The following is a 24,942-nucleotide window of genomic DNA, read 5'->3' on the forward strand; positions in this document are numbered from 1 at the left end:
CGCTTCTCTCCTTTGTCCTATCATTCTTGCCCTAACCACTCCTCTTCAATAGTGTTAAAATTACTTTTTTTATTCTGTAATGACCAGTAAGCTCTCTGTGACTTTTTTACTCAATTGATTCTAAAAGTTGAACACCATTATAGGATTTAGATCATTATGAACACTTATGAGTCAAGTAGCCCTGGATCATTTAAAGGAAAATTCCTAGTATCAGGGTCAAATGAGGGTTTTTTTCCTGTATCATATTCTATCAAGTGCTTAAAATGAGGTCAAATTTTAATTTACACTTTTTTGAACTATGTTCTTGACATAGCTTTGTTATTGTTGTTGTCAAGGTAGAAATGTTTTCACCATATCCCCAGTTTACCCTTTTCAGCATTCACCTTTTTCCTTAGAGCCCCACATTTTCATGCAGTACTCTGGGTTGTTGCTTTTCAGTCTATACAACTTTCACAGTAGCTTGACCATGCTCCTGGATGATTCCTTATCATCTCTTATGGCTTTTCTTCCTTATTTTGTTGGAATAAGTCCTCAAATAAGTTATTTTTTTTACTTTTACTTCTGATTTACATATAATCATTGCACATCTTTGTGGAGTTTTTAAAAGCATGTATATATATTCATCTTCTTTAATATTTAACATTATATTGTATTCATTTGATACTTGTTCTATTAGCTTTTCTCTCTTTTTTTTTGGAGTGTATATTGAGTTGTCAACACATTTTTTTTTTTATTTGCTGTGGTACACTGTTCTATAACCTCTTCCACTTGTTTGAATACATTCTTGTATTTGTTCATACTTTTCTTCTGAATCCCCCTCCCCATGTAACCATTGTATCTACAATTCTTCTTCTGTTCTGTCAAGTCTTTTAACCTCTGCCATAGAATACGGATTTGGCATATGTTAAGTGGGACATACAGTCTTTGTCTCTCATAACCTCGCTTACTTCACTTAGCATTGTATCTTCTATGTTAATAATTTTATGTCATATGACAGGAATTCATTGTTCTTTATAGCTAAGTAGTATTCCATTGTGTTTATGTGCCATATTTTCCTTATTCATTCATTGGTTGTTGAGTACTTAGATTGATTCCATGTCTTAGCTATTGTGAATAATGCTGCAATAAACATGGATATGCAAATGTCTCTCCAAAAGAATGATTTTTTTTTCTTTTTATCTTTTGTACTCAAGTAGGATTTTGGACTCAAATGGTAGTTTTACTTGTAGATTTTTGAGGAACAGCCATACTGCTTTCCATGGTGACTATACTAGTTTATATTCCTACCAGCAGTATACAAGGGCTCTCCTTTCTCTGAACCCTTGCCAAAACTTGTTATTTTTGCATTGTTGCTGCAGTGGTGGTTCCTTTATAACAGCCATTCCGATAGGAGTCAGATGATACCTCTTTTTGGTTTTGATTTGCATTTCTCTTTTTTTTGTATGCTCCTTAGCAGTTTGTACATCTTCCCTTGTGAATTATCTGTTCATATTAGTTGCCTTTTTTGGGGAGTAGTGGGGGTGTGGGGTGGTTTGCCATAAGGCACATGCACTCACCAGAAAGAAAGAGAGATGAGGGAAATTGAGAAGTCTTCCCCTGGGGAGCAGCCATGCTACAATCCCTTCTCCTCCATTCTCCTCTTGGGATTTTGGGCATACACACATGTACGCCCAGTGTGATTTTTCAAGTCACTAGGTTCAGGACTTGAACTGTGGTAGCAATGTGGAAGTCCAGTGTCTTAACCACCACACTGCCTGCTGGCCCCTGATTGCCCATTTTTAATTGGATTATTAGTTATTTTTGTGGGTAAGCTCTTTGAATTCCTTATGTATTCTGGTTATCAATCTCTTATTTGAAGTATAGTTTTCAAACATTTTTCGCCCATTCCATAGGTTGTCTTTTTACTTATTGTTTTCTTTGCTGTGCAGAAACTTTGAAGTTTGATGTAATCTCACTTGTCTGTTTTTGGTGTTGTTACCTATGCTTAAGGGTCTTATTTAAGACATTTCTGGCTACTCCAATATCTCAAAATGTTTCACCTGTGTTTTTCTCAAGTAGTTTTATGACTTGGGGTGCTATGTTTAAGTCTTTAATCCATTTTGAGTTAATTTTTGTTAATGGTGAGAGAAAGAGGTCTAATATAACTCTTTCATAGGTGGCTATACAGTTTTCCAGCACTATTTATGGAAAAGACTGTCTTTTCTCCACTTGATTATCTTGTGCCTTTTGTTAAAAATTAATTGGATGTTAGTTGTTAGATTTATTTCTGTATTGTCTATTCTTCTTTTAAGAATTATTTTATTTAACTTTATTTACTCATGTTTTAATTTGACCAGAAAGGGACAGAACAAGAGAGAGAGAAAGGGAGAGAGAGAGAGGGAGAGAGAGAGAGAGAGAGAGAGAGAGAAAGCAAGCTGCCAGGTGTCCAGGACTCAAACCACAGTCAGTCATGTGGGAGTCCAGTGCCCTTAACCACTACACAACATGTTGATCTCTATATTTTCTATTCTGTTTCATTGTTCTGTGTGTTTGTTTTTATGCAAGTGTCATGCTGTTTTGGTTATTATGGTTTTATAATATATTTTGAAGTCAAGTAGTGTGCCTCTGGCTTTATTATGTTTGCACAGTATTGCTTTAATGATACAGGATCCTTTATGATTCCAAACAAATTTTATGACTGTTCTTTCTATTTCTGTGAAAAATGTCACTGATATTTTAATACAAATTGTACTGACTTTGTAGATCACTTTGGGGACTATTGACATTTTAACTATATTGATTCTTCCAATCTATGAACAAGGGATGTATTTTCTTTTTTTTTTTTCTTTAGTATTTTTCAGTTTCTTTCTTCAATTTTTTATGGTTCTCATACTACAAATCTTTCACATCCTTGGTTAGTTTTATTCCTAAAGCAAACAAGGACACAACTACAACAAGAAAGAAAACTATAGACCAATATCTTTGATGAATATAGATGGAAAAATCCTCAACAAAATACTAGCAGATCAAATCCAAAAGCACATCAAAAAGATTATACACAATAGGGTCTTCCAGGAATGCAAGGATGGTTCAACATATGAAAGATGATAAATGTAATACATCACATTAATGGATACAAAGTCAAAAACTCATAAGATTATATCAATTGACTCAGAAAAAGCATTTGATAAAGTACAATGTACTCTCATGATTAAAACTCTCAACACAATAGGAATATAAGGAACATCTCTTTTTTCTTTTCTTATTTATTTATTTATTTATTTATTTATTTATTTATTTATTTTTTGGAGAGATTTTTCACTGTAGGGCGCGTGCGCTCGCCAGACAGACAGAGAGCGAGAAATCACCCCCCAGGGGGGATGGTCACGCCGCAATCCCTTCTCCTCCATTCTCCTCTCGGGATCTTGGGCACGCACGCACATGCACCCGGCGTGAGTTTTAAGCCACCGGGTCCGGGACACAAACCGCGGTCGACTACGTGGGAGTCCAGTGACATAGCCATTACGCTAACTGCTGGTTCCCAATATAAGGAACATCTCTTGACACAATAAGGCCATATATGACAGATCCACAGCTAACATCATAATGAATGGGGAAACATTGAAAGCTTTAAAACTGGAAAAAGACAAGATGTTCACATTCTCCACTCCTATTCAGCATAGTACTGAAGTCCTAGTCAATGCTATTGGACAGGGAATTAAATAAAGTTTTTAAAATTTGAAAGAAAAAAGTTAAATTGTCCCTATTTTCAGGTGACATGATTATATACATAGAGATCCCTGAAGAATCTTGGGGGAAAAAAACCCTCTTAGATGTAATAAACATATTCAGTAAGGTTGCAAAACACAAAATCGACATACGAAAATCTGTCAAGTTTTTGTACACTAACAATGAACAGATGCACAGAAATGAAGAAAGTGATTCTATTTACAATAGCCACATAGAACTTCTTAATAAAGACTACCTGAAACGTAAACTTTTAGTCTTCTTGTATCTAAAAATGTATTTATTCTGTCCCCATGCTTAATTGTTAGGCTAGCCGGATATCAAATTCTAGGTTTAAAATGGGGCCAGCAGGTCAAGTGGTGGTTAAGGGTGCTGAACTCTCACATGGCCAACCATGGTTTGAGTCCTGGACCTTATGGCTTCCTTTCTCACTTTCTCTCTCTCTCTCTCTCTCTCTCTCTCTCACTCTCACTCTCATGCTCTTCCTCTCTAGTCAAATTAAAATAAAGTTAAATAAAATAATTTTTAAAAAATATGCAGACATTATTTATTGTCTTCTGCCTCTGATGTTGCAAATGATAAGTCACATGCCAGTCTTACTTTCATTAGTCTATAAACTTTCATTTTCTTATTCTCTTTAAATCTCCAGGATCTTTTTCTTAATCTTTGTGTTCTGATATTTCAGACCAAGCATATTACCAATTAGATTGATTTCAGTCGCAAGTGTTAAACTAACTCAGATTAGCTCAATAATAAAAAGATAATTTATTGACTCACATAATTGAAATGTCTAGGCAGTATTGACGTCATAAGTAGTTCTGTCAGGGCTCTGACTCTATTGCTCTGTGATTCTCTTAGTATAGGCAACTGAGTAAGTCTCAGACAATCCTGATATCCCAGAAAACAAGGAATTAAGGCAGAGATTGATGAGCAATGACAGTAGAATTGAAGCTTGGCATCAAAAAAGGGCTTGCGATCTTAACTATTTCAGTAGTGTTAAGTACATTGACATTGTGCAACTAATCTCTTTTTATCTTGGAAAAGTAAAACTATACCCATTAAGCAATAACTCACCATTCTCCCTTCTTTCAGCCTGTCTCCCAACACTCAGATCATTTCTGTCCATAATAGTTACCCTTTACTTAACACCAATAATTTAAAAAAAAAAAAAGCCAAATTTAAAATTGGGCAAAGGACTTGAGTAGACATTTTTCTAAAGTAGATGTATAAATGGTACTATCATTCTAGTATTTTCTGTCTCTATGCATTTGACTGTTCTCGGTACCTCATATAGGAGGAATTATACAATATTTATTATTTTGTGACTGTATCATTTCACTTAGCATAATGTCCTCAAGGTTAATCTACATTGTAACATATGACAGAATTCTTTTCCTTTTTAAGGCCAAATGATATTCCTTTATACAAGGGGTCTTCAAAATATTCATGGAAAATACGTATTATGAAAAACACATGTATTTCAAAATTTTTTGCAACAAAAGAAGCATGGCCTAGTAAAAAGGGCAATAAGCCAAGGTATAGAGGATCAGTACATTAGTTCTCTAGAAATCAGAGATGCATTTTAATCTCTTTGCTGGTTTTTAACTTCTACATAGTAAGCAAAGTCAACATGTCTTTACTTTGTGGGAGGGAGCCTGGTGCAGAGTCAACTGGAGTATTGTATAGAGGTTGTCAGCAGATATGTCCAGCTTCTTAGATAGCCCCAGCCCGGGCACAAGGCAGCTACAACATTGACTCCATTAACTCCTTGATTCTGTGCTGTGCAGGTTGGACACCTTCAGACAAATAGGGCTTCTTTTGGCCTGCACTTGCTCAAACAGGTAGAATCTGTCAGTGAAAGTGGTTATCTTGACACCAGGTTAGCATACATGGATCCTACGCCCTAACTACATAATGGAAAGCTTCTTCCTCTTCTTAAAGAGGCATAAGGAGAAACAGTCCTCAGATTGCCCCTTAATGCATTTTCATGGCACTTCCAGAGTGGACATTGGGTTATCCTCACTTTATGGAAGACTAAAGGGCCTACTCAAGGTCACAGACCTTGTAAATGCCAATTTTTGTTTCCCATTCCAGAGGTCCCCCAAGTACAAGCACAGTAACCTCAGTTCAAGGGCAGAAGAGGTGCTTCATGCCTATCACTGTTGGAGTGCATGTATTCTTGTGCGTATAAGAAATGTTAGCCTCTGCATAGGCTTTGCTGGGGACATGTAAGGTCATGTTCTGTCAGGCCTGCTACTGAAGCAACAGCTTAGGGAAGAAATATAATAAAGCTTGTCTGTTTAAGAATCATAGAGACCACACTTGTTACTGTGAACTGCCCACCATTCTGGTCTAAATTTCAATCAACACTGTAGAGATTATGCATGTCATTAAATATATGTTGGACAAACACAGTTAAACTTTTTAATTAATCACAGTTCCAAACCTGGCTCAGGCCTGCTCTGATTTTATAGATTACTGCCCAGATTTGCAGTTATTTACCCGTCACCACAGCGGTCTGCTCATAGTTAATAAAGAAGGGAAGTTGGGTTTATAATTTCTAGAGGAGATTGTATTATACAAGACTGGAGAGATTGGCTATGGACTTGTTTATGTTGTGTCCAGTGAAAATCTCGAATAAACACCTATCCTTGAACATCAAGGTCTTTCACCACCGCCTGTGTGATTCACTCAGCCTCCACCAGTGCATTCTGCCTTCATGGAGAAGGCTGGTCAAGTACTTCCCAGGAACTTCAGGATCTCCCTTTTGTCCTCCTTTTGCCTTGAGGAACTTGATTGCAATGTCAGCTTGTTTTATATTTTAATGAATGAATGAATAGGCAAGTTAAAGCAAGATGACTTTCTTCATTAGAAATTTTAGATTTCATTTTGAAAAATTCAGGTTGAAGAGATGTGAGATTCTAGCGACTAGGCTGATAGTGGCATAGAAGAGACAGCTGTTACTGTGTATTCCTCAGCAACTTTTTCCTTCGCTTTTGTCAGAATCTTTATTTCTCAAAACTAGAAGGCAGCCTTGCCAATCTGAATCTTTCTCCCATCAGTCTGCTTCTTCACAAACAGGCATAGGCCAGATCTCACAGGGTAGGTCTAAGCCATTAGCCCCTTGGGTCTGACTTCGTTTGTTGACAGAAATCCACCACACATATTGATACTCATGCTACCCTTGCTACTAAAGGGATCTAGGACTGCTGTGCAAGCACAGCTCCAGACCATCTATCCTGCCCTCTATCCCCAGTCCCATCATGTACTGTTCCCATAGGAAACGAGGATCTGCCTGATTACATCTCCATGTGAGAACAGTGGGCTACAGTTGTATAGACAGCCTTTTTAGGTAAAAATCTCTTTCTAACAAAAATTTGAAAATTGTATTATATATGGAAAAGTGTGGTTGGTGCCTCACGGTCTCTAATATATTCTCAACATCTTCCTCAATTATCCCTGACTCTTTTTTTTTTTGGGGGGGGGAGAGGTTTTATTTGCTATAGGGCGCGTGCGCTCACCAGACAGACAGAGAGAGACATAGAGACAGAAAGCGAGAAATCACCCCCTGGGGGGGATGGTCACGCCGCAATCCCTTCTCCTCCATTCTCCTCTCGGGATCTTGGGCACGCACGCACATGTGCCCAGCGTGAGTTTTAAGCCACCGGGTCCGAGACATGAACCGCGGTCAACTACGTGGGAATCCAGCAACATAGCCATTACGCTAACTGCTGGTTCCCAATTATCCCTGACTCTTGATATTTCTTGAGTCACTACAGGCAGTCCGGAATTGACACTTCTCTCTGTCAAGAAATGACAAAGGGGGAACAGAAGATGGAGTAATGATTACGTTGTAGAACTACCACATGGCTAACCGTGGTTTGAGTCCCAGAACTAGAGGCTTAAAAACTCATGCTGAGTGTGTGTGTGCATGCATGTGTGCCCAAAATCCAGAGAGGAAAATGAAGGAGAAGGGATTGTGGCATGGCCATCCCCTCAGGGGGTGATTTCTTCCTTTCTGTCTCTCTGTCTCTCTGACGAGGACACGTGCCTTATAGGCAGAAATTTCTCTAAAGGAAAAAAATGTAAAGACTAATGTTTTTACCTACTTTCAGGCTAACAACTTAGCCTACCAGTTTCATGGATGCTGGCAGAAGACATGACACTCCTGGGTCAAAGACAGAGTATTATTCACAAGTAGCCAAAGGGTAGAAAGAATCCACATGTCCAAAGGGTAGAAGGAATCCACATGTCCATATGAATGGATAAACGAAGGACCACAGAAATAGCAGTACCCACATGTCAGGATTTTCTTGTGCCACTTCCCTGAGTTGCAGTTCCAGGGGGTGAAGTGAAGAGGGTCAAGTGACACACATGCAGTGGAGTGTATTATAGAAATGGAATCGGGTGCCTATAGAACCCAAATATAGTAATGAGCAATAAACATGTGTCTCCTCTTCTCCAAAGAGAGCCATCCTCTCTGTGCCTCTGTGCCTGCCTTTATCCCAGATGGAGACAGTATTGCTACCTTTCCAGGCCATTATTCACTATATAATATCCTAGAAAAGATAGTCCAACCAATGCCTTGTTTGTAAGATAGGCACAAACATGGGGAACCCTGATGACTTGCCTCCCACTCATTGTCCTTCTCTGAAAGTCATCTATACATTCTATTTTATTAAGCCACACACATCTTATACCTACTCTGAATGAGGCCCCATACTTGGAGCTGGAGATAAAGAGAATAAAACACATTTTCTGCCTTCCACGAGATTATTGTTTTGTAGAGGAGACATACAATGGACAGAGAGTAATATGGGATTAGATAAAAGAAAAAAAGGCCCAAGGGGATGTGAAGTCCAAAGGAAGGCGCCTTCTCAACTTACGAGAAACAGACCTTGAGAAGCTTCCCAGAGGAGGTGAACACTAAGTGATGTAGCCATTATCCTGGCTTAAATGAATGAGAGCAAGCACAGCATCTAGGACAGGATGGAAAGCAGTTTGATGGAGCAGACATGGAAGGGGGCTAAGGGGTGAATAGTAAGCCTGGAGAAACAGGTCATGACCAGACCAAGAGGCTGTGGATGCCATTAAGGAGTTGAACATTATCTAGAACATGCCGGTTGGAAAGGAGATTAAGCGGGGAATCAGCATATTGATCTGCATGCTGAAAGATCCCTTGGGCAGCTGTACAGAGGATGAATCAGAGGAGGTAAAACTGGAGACAGAAAACAGGTTAGGAGTAGATTCACGTTCAGTTGAGAAATAATGAGCCTATTTTAGGCAGTGACTAGAGTTTCAGAGAATGGATAATGAAGTTCTTATAGAGGTAGAACTGACAGACTGCCTAGGTGAGGGAGAGGAAAGAGCCCAGATGGTAACCAGTTTTGTGGTTTGGGTACCAGAAGGACCATGATGGTATCCCCTTTAGTAGGTATAAACAGTTGTTTCTGACTTTTACTGTCACACAGGGAAGCCCCCAGAGTTGGAGAGGATGTCAGACTGCCTTCCCAACACTAAGTGTGACTGCTGGACTGGAGATGGGGCCCTGGGCATGGACCTAGGTTAAGCATGGGCAGAGGCAAGGAGAGAACAGAGGAATCAAATAGTGCAATGACCCAGAGTCATGGAGTGGGACCCAGCCAAGGTAGCAGACACAATGAATGGGGTAAGGGCAATTTTTAAGTTCAGAGCAGAGCTAGTGCTCCAGATTGGGAGGGTAAAGTAAATTGGGCAAACCAGTAAGTGTTGGATTTTGAAAGCAAGAGGTTAGGGTGAGAGGGGGAACAAATCTGAGACTCTACTATTTCGATTGGGCTATATTTCTTCTGCTCCTGCTTTTACCTGTTTTAGCCTAGATCCCTCCACAAAGTGGCTGTTGCTTTCTAGATCTCATTATGACCTAATTTTCACTTTACACTGTCCCTCAATGAATAAGATGAATATTCTTCATATTTATCTTTTACTCTGCATTAGACTCCACGGAATCCTTGACCCCATGGCTGAGCTCAAGAATATAGAATAGACAGTGTATCACCTTTAAGAGTTCAGAGGGAGGAGAATTCACTTCCAGATGAGCCACCAGAGTGCCTCAATAGGAGAGTTGGCATAGGCAAGATCATTCTAGTACTCGAAGATGTCATAAACGGGCCCATGAAGACATGTTGGAGAATGCCACGTGATCCCAGCTTTGTAAGAGTATAAGGAGTACTTGTAGGGAATAGCAAGTGTGGTTGAGTGAAGTGTGGGAGAGATAGAGTGAAACCACGATCTCTAAAGTCCAATGCCAGATAAAGATATGGCTTGGTGAATAATTGCTAGTGGAACACCACTTACTGAGGACTTTATCACTGGGTCAGCATAAAGGCCGAGATTTTGTAGAGTGCTCAGTGCATGGTAAACTCAGTAGTTAAGAACACTAGCTTGAGTGATTGAACACAGGCCTTAGGACTGGTTCATCTGGCATATTGCAAATAGATTGGGCCAAATTGGTAATGGGGAGTTGATTCCTGCAAATATGGTTCATCTGCCATATTGCATATGGGCCAAATTGGTAATGGGGAGTTGATTCCAAAGTTTCTCTCACCTGGGGCTGGGGGCTTTCTAACCCATGTCAATTGCCCTTCCCTGGAAACAGTATTGTACACTGGTGTGGGCTGCATTGACCATGTCTGTACCACGGGACCCTATTCATGCTGAGACCATGACACTGTCCTGTCACTTGTCCACCCTGAGAGCTAATGTTCATCTCTTCCTTTGTTGTGTGACAGTACGTGGTGGCTTTCTGATAATTTGCCATGTTCTTCCACTGCTTTGCCTTTATGGGAGAGGGGTAGTAAGATAACCAGAGTTTGTTTCTCTTATTTGCAATAAAAAGCAACCTTAACTGATACAATAAGGTAATGAAATTGTGCAGTAGGTAGGGCCTCAGTAATGAGGGAAAGTAAGACCTCATGTGAGGAATGTTAGCCATACTTGTAGGTATTGAGGGTGGGAAGTTGATAAAAGAAGAGGAGATGTTGTGTTGACTGCTGTAGGGCACATGTGCTCACCAGAAAGACAGAGAGAGACAGAGAGACAGAAAGTGAGAAATCACCCCCTGGGGGGATGGCCATGCCGCAATCCCTTCTCCATTCTCCTCTCTGGATCTTGGGCACGCACACACACATGCCCAGCATGAGTTTAAGCCACTGGGTCTGGGACTTGAACCACGGAAGACTACATAGGAGTCCAGCGACATAGACATTACACTAACTGCTGGTCCCAACTGGTAGATTTTGATCATAAGTGACTAGAGAAATGGTGGTATCTTTTTTGGGCAAGGGTTTTAGGTATCAGAAGTAGGTGTAGGAGATACCAAATTATGTTTTGAACATAGTGAAAGAAAAGAAGATAGTATTTCTGGAGAACCTCCTATGAGCACTGTTCAGTGCTCTACATGAGTCAACTCCAGTAGCCTCATGACAATCCTAGGCGATATGTATGAATATCTCCATTTTCCATGTGGGTCACTGAGGCTTGGAGTGGTTGATCAATTCACTGTAGAAAGCACAGAGATATTTGTCAACTATTTCTGACTCTCCACTTTCAACGTACAGACTGAGATAGTACTTTCTAGCTCCCTGTAGTTGGGTGAGTCACTGGAAGCGACATGCCAGTTTAGCGCCAACCATAACACTGCTACTGAGGGACTTTCCAGAGCTTTCTTTTTCTCTGCTAATGTGATTGATTATATTCTAGTGACTGATCTATCATCTTAAGTCCTGGATTGAGGGAGAAAGATGCCACAGAACAGAGCCCCCAAACAGCATAGAATGGGTATAGAATATAAGCATGAAGTAAATCATTTCAAGCCACTAATATTTGAAAATTGATGATGTAGCCCACCTGTCCTCTTCTGACCAATACGCTTAGTTAGAAAGTGTTTGTTGAGTTTGATTTCATGTCAGTCTGGCTTGTTGTTGAGCTGGTGCCAGGTGGACATTCATAAACCTATAGGGATCCATTAGCAAGGTCAAGACTAGAGCCGTAGATTTGAGTGTCATCTACGCGAATGTGGTAGGGAGTAGAGAGAAAAGCACAGAGATCTAGTCTGTGGGCTTTGGGATGAGGCATCTCTCTCACATTCTTTCTGTCCCATGGGTTCATGATCAACTCCACGTGGCCTATTGGTAAGTAGGACATCACTGCTGCCTTCAGGGTCTGGTGGTTCAGAGACATTGGCTTGAGCTGGTTGACAGCTGCATGCTCATAACATTGCTAAAAACTTCATAAACTCTGACGCCTGGAAATAGCCCAAGTGATTTGAGGTTTTGCTCACTTGTAAATGTTTGAGTATTGTGTCCACAAATTGCAAATTGAGTAACTCAATTTTGAGGCACAGCTGTTATTTGGAAAAGACCCATCTAGGATCGCAAGCTCCTTGCAAAATGATTGTGCTTCATTTTTGTCAAGTATCAGAAAACCATTAAACTGCCAAGCCATATGGCAAATGCCCACTCCAAGCAGAATGCAACAACGCACCATAATGAATCTGTTTTTGGAGGAAGTAGATAGGACACGTCTGGTTTTTTGTGATGTACAGAAAAGCAGATTTGCTGTTGCACATTTCAGCCTTCCAGAGTCCTGAGTAAGGAATTTTCTTCCCATGAAAAATTCATATAAAAAATTAAGTTATGGTAGTTTTTTCATAGGTGTATTTTCCCTTTCAAACAATATCCATTTGAGTTTCTGCATATAAAATAGGTTGAACTGGGGCGATAGAATTTCTAAAAGTTTATACACTTTTGCATTTCCTTATGTACTAATTCAAAAACGTTTATTAGGTATCAGTGTACAGTCAGAATTAGGTTTAGCTGCTCATAATGGGGGAATAGGAAATAACAGTGACCTAGAAGATGATTTCTCCCTCAGGTAAAAGAAACCTAGAGGTAAACAGTCCAGGGACGGCATGGCACCGTCAGCATCCAGGGGCCTTGTTTTTTCTCGGCATGCTCTCTGTCAGATCTGGAGGTGGTGCTTACCCTTGCGGGGGAGGGGGGTCCCATAATAAAAGAAATGTGAAAGGAGCTTAGATTTCTGAAGAACCCCCCCATTGGCCGGGCACTCTGCTAGGTGGGCCAGGTAACCGTCATAAGAGCTCTAAGACGTGTATGTAATAACCTCCGTTCTCCATGTGCTCACGGAGGCTTGGAGAATTGAGTCCGGCTTCACCAGAAAGCAAGCGTAAACCCTTCCCTTCCAGGCGGGCAGAGCGCATCAGCATTGCCGCGTGTGAAGTTTTCAGCACGGTGCTCAGCCCTGCACCCAAACCCAGTAGCCGTTATCAACTCCGCCTATTGCACTTTAACTCAACGCCAAACTCACGAGGGTGGGATTGCAAGAGACCTCCTTTATATCTTTTGAAAGTTCTCGAAACTGGAGAGCAGTCTTCTTGAGAGTCTCCTAATTAGGAGGAGTGCATAATTGGCATGTTTGTTTCCTCCAAGGGGTGACTGGCGAGGATCCTCATACCCACAATGAAAGCTCGCTTTACTTTTGTTCTTACCAGCACTGCGTGCCCATAGCAACAGCGGGCAAACCCAACAAAGCTGAAAAGAAAAAGTCCCGGAGTTCCTCTGAAGGTTGATCACCCCAGAGAAGTCAACAGACCGCACGGATGGAAATGATTTCCCCGGGTCCTGAAATATGTGGTCGTCAACCCCACAAATACAAACCGTGGCTCTTGTTTTCTTTAAGATGAGGAGTCCGGTCAAGAGGTCTGTGTAATGAAAGATGTTTGTAGAAACCATTTCCATTCTGCCTGAAGCCATCTGCTTTATGTCTATAATAAACAGGGATGTTTTCAGCCACTTTCCCCGGCCTGGGCCCGTTCCAGGCGCTCACCGCAGGGAAAGGTAAATTGACTGCCTCCCAAGCACCGAGCGTTAGCACATTACATCTGCAATGACGGCTCTTAACCTTCCCGGCTCGCCTTCCTTTCCGTGTGCCTGCGATGGCCTGTGACAAATGGGCCGAGGGGCAGAAGTAGTTAGGATTAAATACATGTGGGGCATCTGCCAGCCTCCCTCCACCTGCTGCGAGGTGAGATGTGAGCGGCAGAAAGGTCATCCTCCAGGAAGCTGGGGCCACCCAACCTTAGCCAGGCAGAGCCCAAAGGTAGCCGTGGCTGCCCTGAGGCTCCCTGATGCCCGTTCTGGGACACTTGAGTGCTCTTTCTGGACAGAAATCTGAGTACATCACCTCCCTGTTCAGTATCCAGGATAAAATCTAAACTCGGCAGGCCCTTGGCACCTGCATGATCCTTCCACCCTCCGCAGCGCCGTCTCCAGCCGCTCCCACATCAGCTCATGCCCACGCATGAGCCACACTGACATCTTTTGCTCCCGTTTCCCACCTTCGGCTGCCTTGTGGTGGTGGTCGTTTCTAGGCTTGTACAGTCCTAGTCCCTGTGCCGGACACAGCTGTCCTCACACTCCTCACCAGCCCATTTCCTACTCCCTCCCTTCCCAGCTCAAAGGCCACTTCTGACAGTCTGCCCCCAAGCTGAGGAGTGTCTCAGTTCCCACAGCTGCTGTAACAAGTCACCACGAACAGTGACTTAAAACAACACACACTCATTCGCTTATAGTTGTGGAGGTCAGAGGTTTGAAATGAAGGTGTGGGCAGGCCCGCACCTGTTCCTTCTGGAGCCCCTGGGACGGTCCTTGCCCTTGCTGTTTCCAACATCCAGAGGCCACTTGCATTGCTTGGTTCACAGTCTCCCCCTAGCACTGGCTCTCTGACTCCTGCTTCATCCATACGTCTTCTTTCTCTATTTCACCCTTCCGTCTCCTTCTTTAAGAACCCTCATGATAAAAACCTGACAATCCCCATTTCAAGATCCTTAATTACATCTCCTCTGAAAAGTCCCTTTTACCCTAGGGACTCTGTAACATAGCATATGCACAAGTGAGAGGTCAGGACAGACGTCTTGGGGGCCGCTATTCAGCCTCTCTCAGTGAGGCGTGGAGGCTGGGAGCCCTTGCCTTGGTGGTTACTGTGTGTTGAATTGCCCTTCCCGTAGATGACTGGAAGCTCCGTGAAAACTAGGGACACCTTTTCTGTGCCTTCCCTTGGACCCCAGTGCCTGGCAGAGGATCTGGCCAGTGGTAGATGCTTAATAAGCAGTTGTCTCATGGGTAGAAGAAACAGAGGGCAGTGCCAGAAAGAGAGGGCAGTCCAGAAACCTAGCGATTGTGGAGAAACTAGATGTCTCTGAAAACATGCAATGACACATCTTCAAAGGGACAGGGCTACCCCTGGGAAGCAGAATCTGGAGGAGGTTGGCTAGATAGACTCTGTCCTGGCAAGACAGCAGTCACCAACCTCCAGTTCTGAGAGCCAGGATGACCACAGTGTCACCGTGCAGGAGGCCAGTATATCCCTGTTGATGGCCTCTCCCAATAGGGCAGAGAGATCTTGTCTGATTTCAGTCTGAGTCGGGTGAAGTGGGATTTTGCAGGGTGGTGGTGGCAGCAGGGGTGTTGGGGACCTCAAGTGCCCATGGGAAGCTGGGAAAATCAGTTTGTATCTCCAAAAAGCTTAGTCTGTTGACCGTTTGGGACGGACCAAAGAGAAGGCAGCCATGTGACAACTTGGTCAGGGCCAATCACTCATTCTCTCATTCTCTTATTCTCTTTCCCACACATTTTCTGAACACTTATTATGTGCTAGGCACAGTGGCAGGCATTGAGGGACCGAAATGAATAAGTCACCCTCTAGGAGTTTGCCTTCTACTCAGGGAAGAGGGACACAGAACAAAAGAAAAAGCAGCGACAGTTCTGTGGCTGCTAAAAGGAGCGATAATGTGTAACAGGTAGAGCATGTGTGACAGGGAGAACATGGCCAATGAGTCTAAGCAGGAAACTTGGAAGGCTGCTCGCCAGAACGGCAGGGGGCTGTTTCCGGTGGTCATAGCACACTTGCAGAGGTGGCTTGTTGTATTTGAGGAGCAAGTGGAATGTAGTCTGGGTGACAGAGGTAGGAGGCAGTAAGCAGGAGACGGGGTGGGAGCCAGAAGTAGAATCTATCTGCCTTGTCTCTGGTTTAATGATAAATTCCAAGAAGGGTATACATTGGCTTCTCAGCTTGTTAAGCCCTTCAGCAGCAATTATTGCTCACTCTGTGGGCCTGTACTAAAAGTCCTTTGATGAAAAGCCTTTCCCAATAGCCAGTCTCCCACCTGCCTCATCTCCCCTGGTATTATTAGATGGTAAGGGCAGATGGGTCACTTGTATGGCGTGCACCTTGCCTTGTGTCTGATGAGGTTTGCACTCAAATCAGAGCCAGGTTTACTATCCAGGTAGACCCCTGTAGTGAGTCCATTTCAACCCTATCATTGTATTGCTCTGGGGTGGCCTACGAGGGCGTTGAAGTGAAGAGAGTTGGAGAATACAAATGGTGTGGGCGCACTACCCTCATTACTGCTCCTGGGAATGCACTCCCCCTGTGCCCTCCAGCCGGAGATGTGGGTCAGACAGCAGGGTGGCTCCGAGAGCCCCGACAAGGAAAGATAAGAAATAGAGGCATCTAGTAAAGGGCATTTGTCCTCTTTCCCAGCATCACCCTTCATTCTCATTGATGCCACCGCTCCAATAAACGTTCTAATCTACAGTTTCTAGGAACTTTTGGAAAAACAGATCAAAACCCCAGGTTACCTGAGATGCTGCAGTTACATGTTTTAATGGCCCTAAAGATTTATATTTTGTCAAAATGAAATAGAATTCTGAAAGGCTTTATAATAGTTGTGAAAAACAGCCACCCTCTTAAAATACACTCATCACAAGACTGCTCTTGTGAATAGCTTGGCACACTTTGCAAATATCTCATTAAACCACCCAACCTCCCTGGGAAGAAGCTAGCAGCAGCTGGTAGACTGCTTTCTTGTCACACAGTAGGGGATGTTCCTGCTACTCAAGGGAAGCTTCAAGAAAGCACAGCCCCCCTCCCCGGGCAGAGAGCTTTTCATATTCCCCCTGTAGCTCAGAATGCATCCACAGTAGCTCCTCTGCGTATATTAGAAGGTGTATTAGACCTAACTACAAGCAGGCAGGCCTACCCTCCAGCTGGCGGGTACCCTGTTTCAGTATTCACTGAGCCCTACTCTGAGCGCTGTGTTTGGACCTGAGACCCAGAGAAGAAGATGCCACTCCTCCTCCATGTAGGGATTTTCTGTCCAATGGCTAGAAAAGACACGTGAGCAGGTTTTGTTCAATAGAATGTGGTACATAATTTCCTAAAGGTAACTCAGAGATCAGCTAACCCAAGCAAGGTGTAGAGAAGCCATCTTGACAAGCTTTTACCCTCCCAGCTCCCAGACAACTTTATCCCCAACTCTGTGGTAGTCACTGCGGGCAAGCTAACCCAATGACCAACCTCCTTTATCTGGCTGCTTCCCACTGAAGAGGTTTCAAAGCTAAACACATGCTATTGGAACCTCCCTTGTAGCTAGAGTGGCCATGTGACCTAGTTCTGGCCAATGAGACAAAAGTAAAATCTACAGGGGAGTGGGGGGAGGCCCCCAGAAAAGCTGTTGTATTCTGGACCATGAGAGACAGCAAGTCTAGCACAGCTCCCAAGTCCCCTTGCCTTAGTGAGCTCAGGGTGGCTGTATCTGTGGAAGCAATCTTGTAACCATGAAGGAAGAGCAGAGAGAATTGCAGGTCACTGTTAAGCCCATGGCCTAATGCTATCTGCTGCCTCATTCTAGACATCTTGTCGTGTGAGAAATAAATGAGCCTCTACTTGTTACGTCATTGAGGTTGGGCTTCCAGGGCTCACAGCCAAATGCATCTCTAACTGATACAGGCACCTAACTGTTGGTCAATAAAAAGTGATGGAAGACATAAATAATGCAGTCTTCCGGGGTGTTCGTGGAATAACATGTGCAGAAGTCTGAAGCAGGAAGCCATGAAGAGCTCACACAGGAACCACTGACAAGTAACTTATTGTTGCTAGAGTGGAAAGTAGGAGGCAGGCGGTGGTTGGATGCAACCCGGAGGAGCAAACAGCAGAGGCCAGGCTGAAACATTTTCCCATGAAAGGAGGACCGATGTCCCAGTGTTGAGAACTCTCCATGTTACCCCCACAGCAAGAGGAAGAAAGGAAGTGAATGTGTTCCTCCTGCTGATATAGGTCACTATATCAGTTACCTACAGCGGCACAATAAATTATCCCCAAGTGTGTCAATAGCAGCTTAAAACAGCACATGTATTTGCTTACTTTTATTTATTATTTCATAGTTCATTATCTCACAGTTTCGGTAGGTGGGGAATCCAGATATAGTTTAACTGCATCTTCTGGCTCTGAGTATCTTATCAACCTGGGAAGAAGGTATTCACAGGGCTGCAGTTTCATCTGAAAGCTTGCCTGAAGAAAGATCCACTTCCACACTCATGCACGTAGTTGTTGGCAGGTCCATTCCCTCAGGGGATGTTGGGCTGAGTGGCTTCATGTCCTCACTGGCTGTTGGCTATCAGCGGTCTCCCTCAGCTCATTGCCGCATGGGCCAATCTATGAGGCAGCTCAGAACATGGTAACTGGCTTCATCAGCGTGAGTGAGCTAGAAGGCAAAATAGGTGAGCAAGAGGGAAGCCAGGGTCCTTTCATAACCTTCTCTCGGAAGTAGCATGCCGCTGCTCGTGCAGTATCCTACGGACTAGAAGCAAGACACTAGCTCCAGCCCACACTCAAGGGGAGGGCATTACGAGTGCATACTAGGAGGTGAGGATTATTGGAATCTCTTAACAGCCACCTACCACAGCACACTGCCGTCTCCTTTCTCCTCCCTTGTCATGGTCAGCTGCCCTGGTATCGTTTTTTGTCACTGTCGTCATTGCCACAGCTACAGTGATTATTTATTAAACACTCCTTATGCACCACACAGTTGCGTGAGCAATTCATCTATCCTCACTGTAACCTGAGGGGAGTAAGAAATACTCTCCTCATCTTGCAGATGAGGAGACTAAGGCTCAGAGAGGGCCTGAATAAGGCCCTCACACCAGAATAAGGCAGAATAGGCATCAAGCTGAAGCCTGTATCCAGTGGAGCTCTTCATCACCACTTCCACAAGGTGCTCTCAGAGGCAGGAGAGCTGTATCTGCCAGCCTGCTCCGGACCAGCTGTTTCCTTCTTTCCTTTAACCTCTCTCTGGTGCTGAAAGTCACAGAGTGGGAAGTCTAGAGGGTGGGCTGAGCCCCTTTTCAAATGCTTGGGCCCCTACATAAAGGACAACAGGTGCATTAGAACAGGGTCTGGAGATTAGATTGTTAGCCCTGTAACAGTGTTGATTTTCCGATTTTAATCATTGTTCAGTTTTGTAAGAAAATGCCTTGGTTCTTAGAAAATATATCCTGGAGCATTTATAAATATTTATAAGAGGTATTGTTTTACTCTCAAACATTTCATTAAAAAATTACTTATAAGTATATACAGATAAATGTATGCCTCTGTGTGTGTGTGTGTGTGTGTGTGTGTGTGTGCACATTATGAAGAAAGAGACTGATGAAGCAAACTGTGTAAAACGCTAACATTGTTAACATTCAGGGAACCTGAGTAGAGTGTGTAGGAATTCTTTGTACAGATCTTGCACCTTTCTTGTATTTGAAATTATTTCAGATTTTTAAGTGCTGGTCTGGGGCCAGCCCCATGGCTGAGCAGTCAAGCACTGTGCGAAGGGAGCCAGATCTCACATGACTGACCATGGTTCAGAGACTCATTCCAGAGGCTTAGGAAACACACTGGACACATGTGCTTGTATACCGCAGATGCTGGTGAGGTAGAGACATAGGAGGATGTGGTGTGATCAAGCCCTGGTGGGAGATGCTTGCTCTCTCTTTGTCTTCCTCTCTCTCTCCTTCTCTTTCTGGCAAGTACACACGTGCTCTGGCAATCACAAAGCGAGTGATAGTTTACTCTGGGGCCTTGTGAGTTTTATTTGGATGATTAAATATGACATGAAAAGAAAGAAAGAAAGAAAGAAAGAAAGAAAGAAAGAAAGAAAGAAAGAAAGAAAGAAAGAAAGAAAGAAAGAAAGAAAGAAAGAAAGAAGAGAAGAGAAGAGAAGAGAAGAGAAGAGAAGAGAAGAGAAGAGAAGAGAAGAGAAGAGAAGAGAAGAGAAGAGAAGAGAAGAGAAGAGAAGAGAAGAGAAGAGAAGAGAAGAGAAGGAAAGAGAAGAGAAGAGAAGAGAAGAGAAGAGAAGAGAAGAGAAGAGAAGAGAAGAGAAAAGAAAAGTTTGAACCTCCTTTTGACACCAAGATGACCCATCAGGAATGGTATAGAGGTTAAGAGCAGGACATGGGCTCTGGGGTCAGGCCTTCTGGGTTCTAGTCCTGGTCCAATATCTTCTAAGGTCCTTGAACTGTGTAAGAAACCACCCACTCGCGGCTGTTGAAAGGGTTTGGCAAGAGGAGGTGCATACTTTAGCGTAGTTCCTGGCCCTTGGCGAGCCCTCCATCAATTTTATCATTACCTCCTCAGCCATTTCACAAGTGATAGGTAATGGTCCGTGTATGGTTTGGAGACCCTTATCTGGACAGTTGTCTCAGTGCCAACTCCTTGAAATGGATTTTTTCCTTATAAAGGCAGGGTGGCCGTTGCAGTGAGTGCGGATGTCCCTGACAAGATGAAGAGCCGAATTCCTGTGGTGCTCCTGGCCTGTGGCTCCTTCAACCCTATCACCAACATGCACCTGCGCCTGTTTGAGGTAGCCAGAGACCACCTACACCAGACAGGTAGGTTGGAGGCCACCAAGTCATGGGTTGGTGGGTTGGGCCTCGGTGCGGGGGAGGAGGGTTGCCAACTGCTGTTGTCATCATTATTAAAACTGCTCGGTGTATCCATCCATAGCTTAATTACTTGCATACACTTTCTCCGTTGTGTTCTAAGGACTGAGGCCTGTTAGTCATGTGACAGGTGTATAAGTCATACTGCTGGCCACGGAGTCAAGCATGTCTTAGTCTCCTCCCTGCACCCACCTCACCTTGTTCATGAATAATAAAAAGACATCGCACTTTAGAGAGCCTGTGCCTTGATCAGAGCATCCTTCCTAGGGTTTTCAGCATTTACTTGCACAGCCAAATATATAGGTAGCTCCTGCTTTTGAAAGCTTGCCATACTTTTCAGTGTGTAAGCAAATATTCAATGAGGATTTTGGACCTTTTTTTTTCTTTTCAAAATAGATCTTAGATGATTACAGATTAACAATCTTGTATATAGGGCATTTCCAATACAGATGGCATGACGTTGCCAGATATATTTAATCAGCTGGAAATAGATAATCTGGGAATGTTTCATCTCCCTGATTTTCCATTTCATTGTTAAGACAGTTAAAATGGCATTTACAATCTGCATGGTTATTTCTAAAGAATATGTCATGTATATGTTGATGTCAAATATGTATAAAATTATTTGCTTAGGTATTTATGTGTGTCTTATATATTCATGTATATATCTTGGTGTTATTAAAATTTTTTCCTATAAGAATATTATTTTCATACCAGAGTCAATTCCTTTTTAGTTTTAGTGTAGAAAAAAAATGTTTGAGTAACATAAATCATTTCTCCGAAGAAATCATGTGTTAGTTTAATTTAAAGAAAAATTGGTTTACAAAACATTTTTTTTTTGTTATTCAAAAAGTAGAAGTGGGTATCTATCCATAGTAAATTTTAAAAACTCTTACAAAACAATAAAGAAAATTCCAAACAATCTAAGTAAATCTAGTCAGTGGATATTAGGAGACAATATACCGAAGGAGAAATATAAATGGCCAATAAGCTTGGGGAAAGATGTTCAAAATCACTAATAATCAATTAAAATGCAAGTAAAAACACGTTAAAGTATCACGAAGTTATAAACACCATGAAAACAGCTACTGCTGCTGAACACCACAGAATTACCACCATCTGTCACTGGGCTTATAGTTGGTGCTCAATAAAGATCTGCTGTAGAAGTAAATATTTTTTTTGCCTATGAGATTGGCAAAGATTAAAGCTCGACAAAATTCAGTGCTGGCAGTACAGGGAAGGAAACAGATACTGTCATGTACTAGCAGTGATAGGATAAATGATAAAACATTTTTGGAGAACAATTTGGTGTTCTGTGACAAAAAAAAAAATCTGAAGTCTATATGCATATTCATAATGAAGAGAAAAATCAGTCTCTGAAAAGCAAACCAGAACTGACACAGATGCTAGAATTGGCAGTGACGTGGTGGTAAAACATGATGCTCTAAGAGGTTGCCCACATACGGGCATTCCAGGTTCACACCCAGAGGCCTCCCTGAGTAGGCCAGGTACTCACATGCCCATGGTCCAGCGCTGGCTAGAGCTGGGGTGTATCACAGTATCAAGACCCTGTTGGGGGTGCTATCTCTCTCTCCCTCTTTGTCACTCTCTGTCTCCCTAGTGCATGAAAGAAGTAAATAACCTTAAAAAAAAAAAAAAAGAAAAGAAAAGAAACAGAAAAGAATCATTATTTTAAGAAAAAGAAAAAGAAGAAAGGGGAAACAAAAAACAGATGGGATAAATAGAAGGGAAGTAAGTTGAGAGACTTAAACCTAACCACAGCAATAATCACATTAAATCTAAAGATTGATAGTATAATGGCTTCTACTAAAAAAAAAAAAAAAAGGCAGATTATCACACTTGCTTATTTTATCAATAAGCAAGACCCAACTATATATAATAAGCACAGTTTAATATAAAAACACAAATAAGTTAAAAGTAATAAGATTAAAAATTATCTCATGTTAACACTAATTAAAAGAAAGCTTGAGTGGCCACAGTAATATCAGAAAAAGTAGATTTCAAAGAATAATGCCAAGGATAAAGAAGGTCATTTTATAATTATGAAAGTGTTAATTCTTTAAGAGAAAATTATTCTAAATCTTTTTGTACTTAGTAGTAGAACTTCTAAATACATAGGAAACAAAAACTTACAGAATTGCAAGAAGAAATAGACAAATTCACAATTTCAGTTAGCTATTTCAATGCTCTTCTCACCAATTAACAAAGTACACAGAAAATTTATAAAGATACAGAAGACATAAACAACATTATCAACCAATTAGGCCTGGTTGACATTTATAGGCAACTCCACCAAATATCAGCAGAAGACACATTCTTTTCAAGGGCACACAGAACATCTACCAAGATAGTCCATTAAAACACTCAATAAATGTGAAAAGAATGAAGTTATACAACAAGTATGCTCAGACCACAATGGAATGAAATTAGAAATCAATAACAAAAAGATCTCTGGAAAGATCCCCAAATATGGCAATTTGATAACACTTCTAAATACCCATGGGTTATAAAAGAAATCAATGTGGAAATTAGTGAACATTTTTAATTGAATGAAAATAAAAACAGGATGTATAAAAAAATTGGGGATGCCACTAAAACAGTACTTATGAAGGATTTTATGGCACTAAATATTAGAAAAAAAGAAAGAACTCAAGTAAATTATTTAAGCTTCCACTTTAAGAAATAAAGAATAAAGGAGCAAATGAGATTTAAAAACTAAGCAGAAGAAAGGAAATAATGAAGATCAGAGAAGATATCAGTGAAATAGGAACAAAATAAACCTATAACTGGCTTTTTGATAAAATTAATAAACTTCTAACCAAACTGTCAGGAGAAAACAAGAGGAAAGGCTCAAATTTTTTGCATTATTACATCTGAGAGAGGTGACATAACTAGAGAGTCTACTTATATCAAAAAGATAAGAGGGAACCAGCAGTTAGCGTAATGGCTATGTCGCTGGACTCCCGCGTAGTCGACCACGGTTCGTGTCCCGGACCCGGTGGCTTAAAACTCACGCCAGGCGCGTGTGCGTGCGTGCCCAAGATCCCGAGAGGAGAATGGAGGAGAAGGGATTGCGGCGTGACCATCCCCCCTGGGGGGTGATTTCTCGCTTTCTGTCTCTATGTCTCTCTCTGTCTGTCTGGCGAGCGCACGCGCCCTACAGTGAAAATCTCTCAAAAAAAAAAAAAAAAGATAAGAGACTATTAGGAACAACTTTATGCCTGTAAATTTAGCAACTTGATTGGAATAGACATATACCTTGAAGGACTGCAAAGCAAAGATCACTTCAGAAGAAATGGACTTAAAAATAAAGAAGAAATAGATAACCTGAGCATGGTGGTGACATGCTACTCAAGAGGATCCAGATTGCAGACGGTGACCACAGCTCAAATCTAGCCCGGTCAGCCTGAAACACGCCTGCCGTGTGGACAAATGCCTGAGATTCCAAGCCTTGGAGGACTGGAGGAAGGGGATTGTGGTGTGGTCAGACCCCACGGAGGGTGCTCATCTCTCCACTGTCATGTGCTCCATGGCAAAGTAATTTTTAAGAAATAGATAACCTGAACTGTCCTATATCAATTTAAAAATGTGTTACGTAGATTCAAAATCTTCCCACAAAGAAAAAGATGGTTTTATTGGAAAATTCTACCAAACATTTAAAGAAACTTGCCAGAAAATCAAAGAGGAGGAAATGCTTTCCCACTGTGTCTGTAAGACTGGATTACCTTGATATCAAAACCATGTAATGACATTTCAAGAAAGCTACATATGAATGTTCCTCATGAACTTAGAGTTTAAAATTCTTAACAAAATACCTTAAAACTAATCAAACAATATGTATAAAAGATAATATATCATCACCAAAAGATAATATATGATCCCAGAATTGCTTGGTTAATTTAACACTTAAAAAAATGTAACTCTATTTATTAACAACTTAGAAAAGAAAAACCATACGATTATATCAATAGACACAGGAAAGTCAATTGTCAAAAGCCAACATGAATCTCCAATTTAAAAAATTAAAAAAAAAATAAAACCTCTCAGCAAAGTAGAAATACAAAGAAGCTTTCTCCAGTAGAAAAGTCATCCAAGGGGCCAGCCCTGTTGCCTGGTGATTAAGGGAGTCAGATCCCACATGGCCAACTGCATGGTTTGAATCCCAGCCTCAGCAGCTTGAAAAATACACCAGGTACATGTGTTTGTGTGCCCAACACCCATCAACAGACGGAGAAAAGGAAGAGAAGAGGCTGGCGAGGCCACACTCCCTTAGTGGTGGTTGGCTGGAGGGGAGGAGGTAACTTCTCCCTCTCTGTGTCTCTCTGGCAACTACACATCCCATCTGGCAAATTGAAATAAATAAATAAATAAA

The 24,942-nt window shown here is 41.9% G+C and overlaps 1 protein-coding gene and 1 long non-coding RNA gene across 4 annotated transcripts in view; one reads left to right on the forward strand and one right to left on the reverse strand.

Moving 5' to 3' along the window:
• NMNAT3 (nicotinamide nucleotide adenylyltransferase 3) overlaps positions 1-24,942 on the forward strand; it is a 142,087-nt gene that overhangs the window by 48,767 nt on the left and 68,378 nt on the right. For both annotated transcript variants that reach the window (XM_006158172.2, XM_006158173.2), the window contains exon 2: positions 20,349-20,498. In XM_006158172.2, coding sequence (XP_006158234.1) covers positions 20,390-20,498 — 109 coding nt within the window. In that variant the 5' untranslated portion in view covers positions 20,349-20,389. The remainder of the gene's footprint in view (positions 1-20,348; positions 20,499-24,942) is intronic.
• The window catches only part of LOC114009618 (uncharacterized), a 10,774-nt gene continuing 3,809 nt past the window's right edge, over positions 17,978-24,942 (reverse strand). The window contains exons 2-3 of one of the 2 annotated variants that reach the window (XR_003551001.1): positions 22,066-22,191; positions 17,978-18,328 (exon numbers count right to left, since the gene is read on the reverse strand). This is a non-coding gene — a long non-coding RNA (uncharacterized LOC114009618). The remainder of the gene's footprint in view (positions 18,329-22,065; positions 22,192-24,942) is intronic. The other variant, XR_003551002.1, reaches the window with a different exon arrangement.

Source organism: Tupaia chinensis, unplaced genomic scaffold (genome assembly GCF_000334495.1).
Source record: "Tupaia chinensis unplaced genomic scaffold, TupChi_1.0 Scaffold000574_1, whole genome shotgun sequence".
NCBI lineage: Eukaryota > Metazoa > Chordata > Mammalia > Scandentia > Tupaiidae > Tupaia > Tupaia belangeri.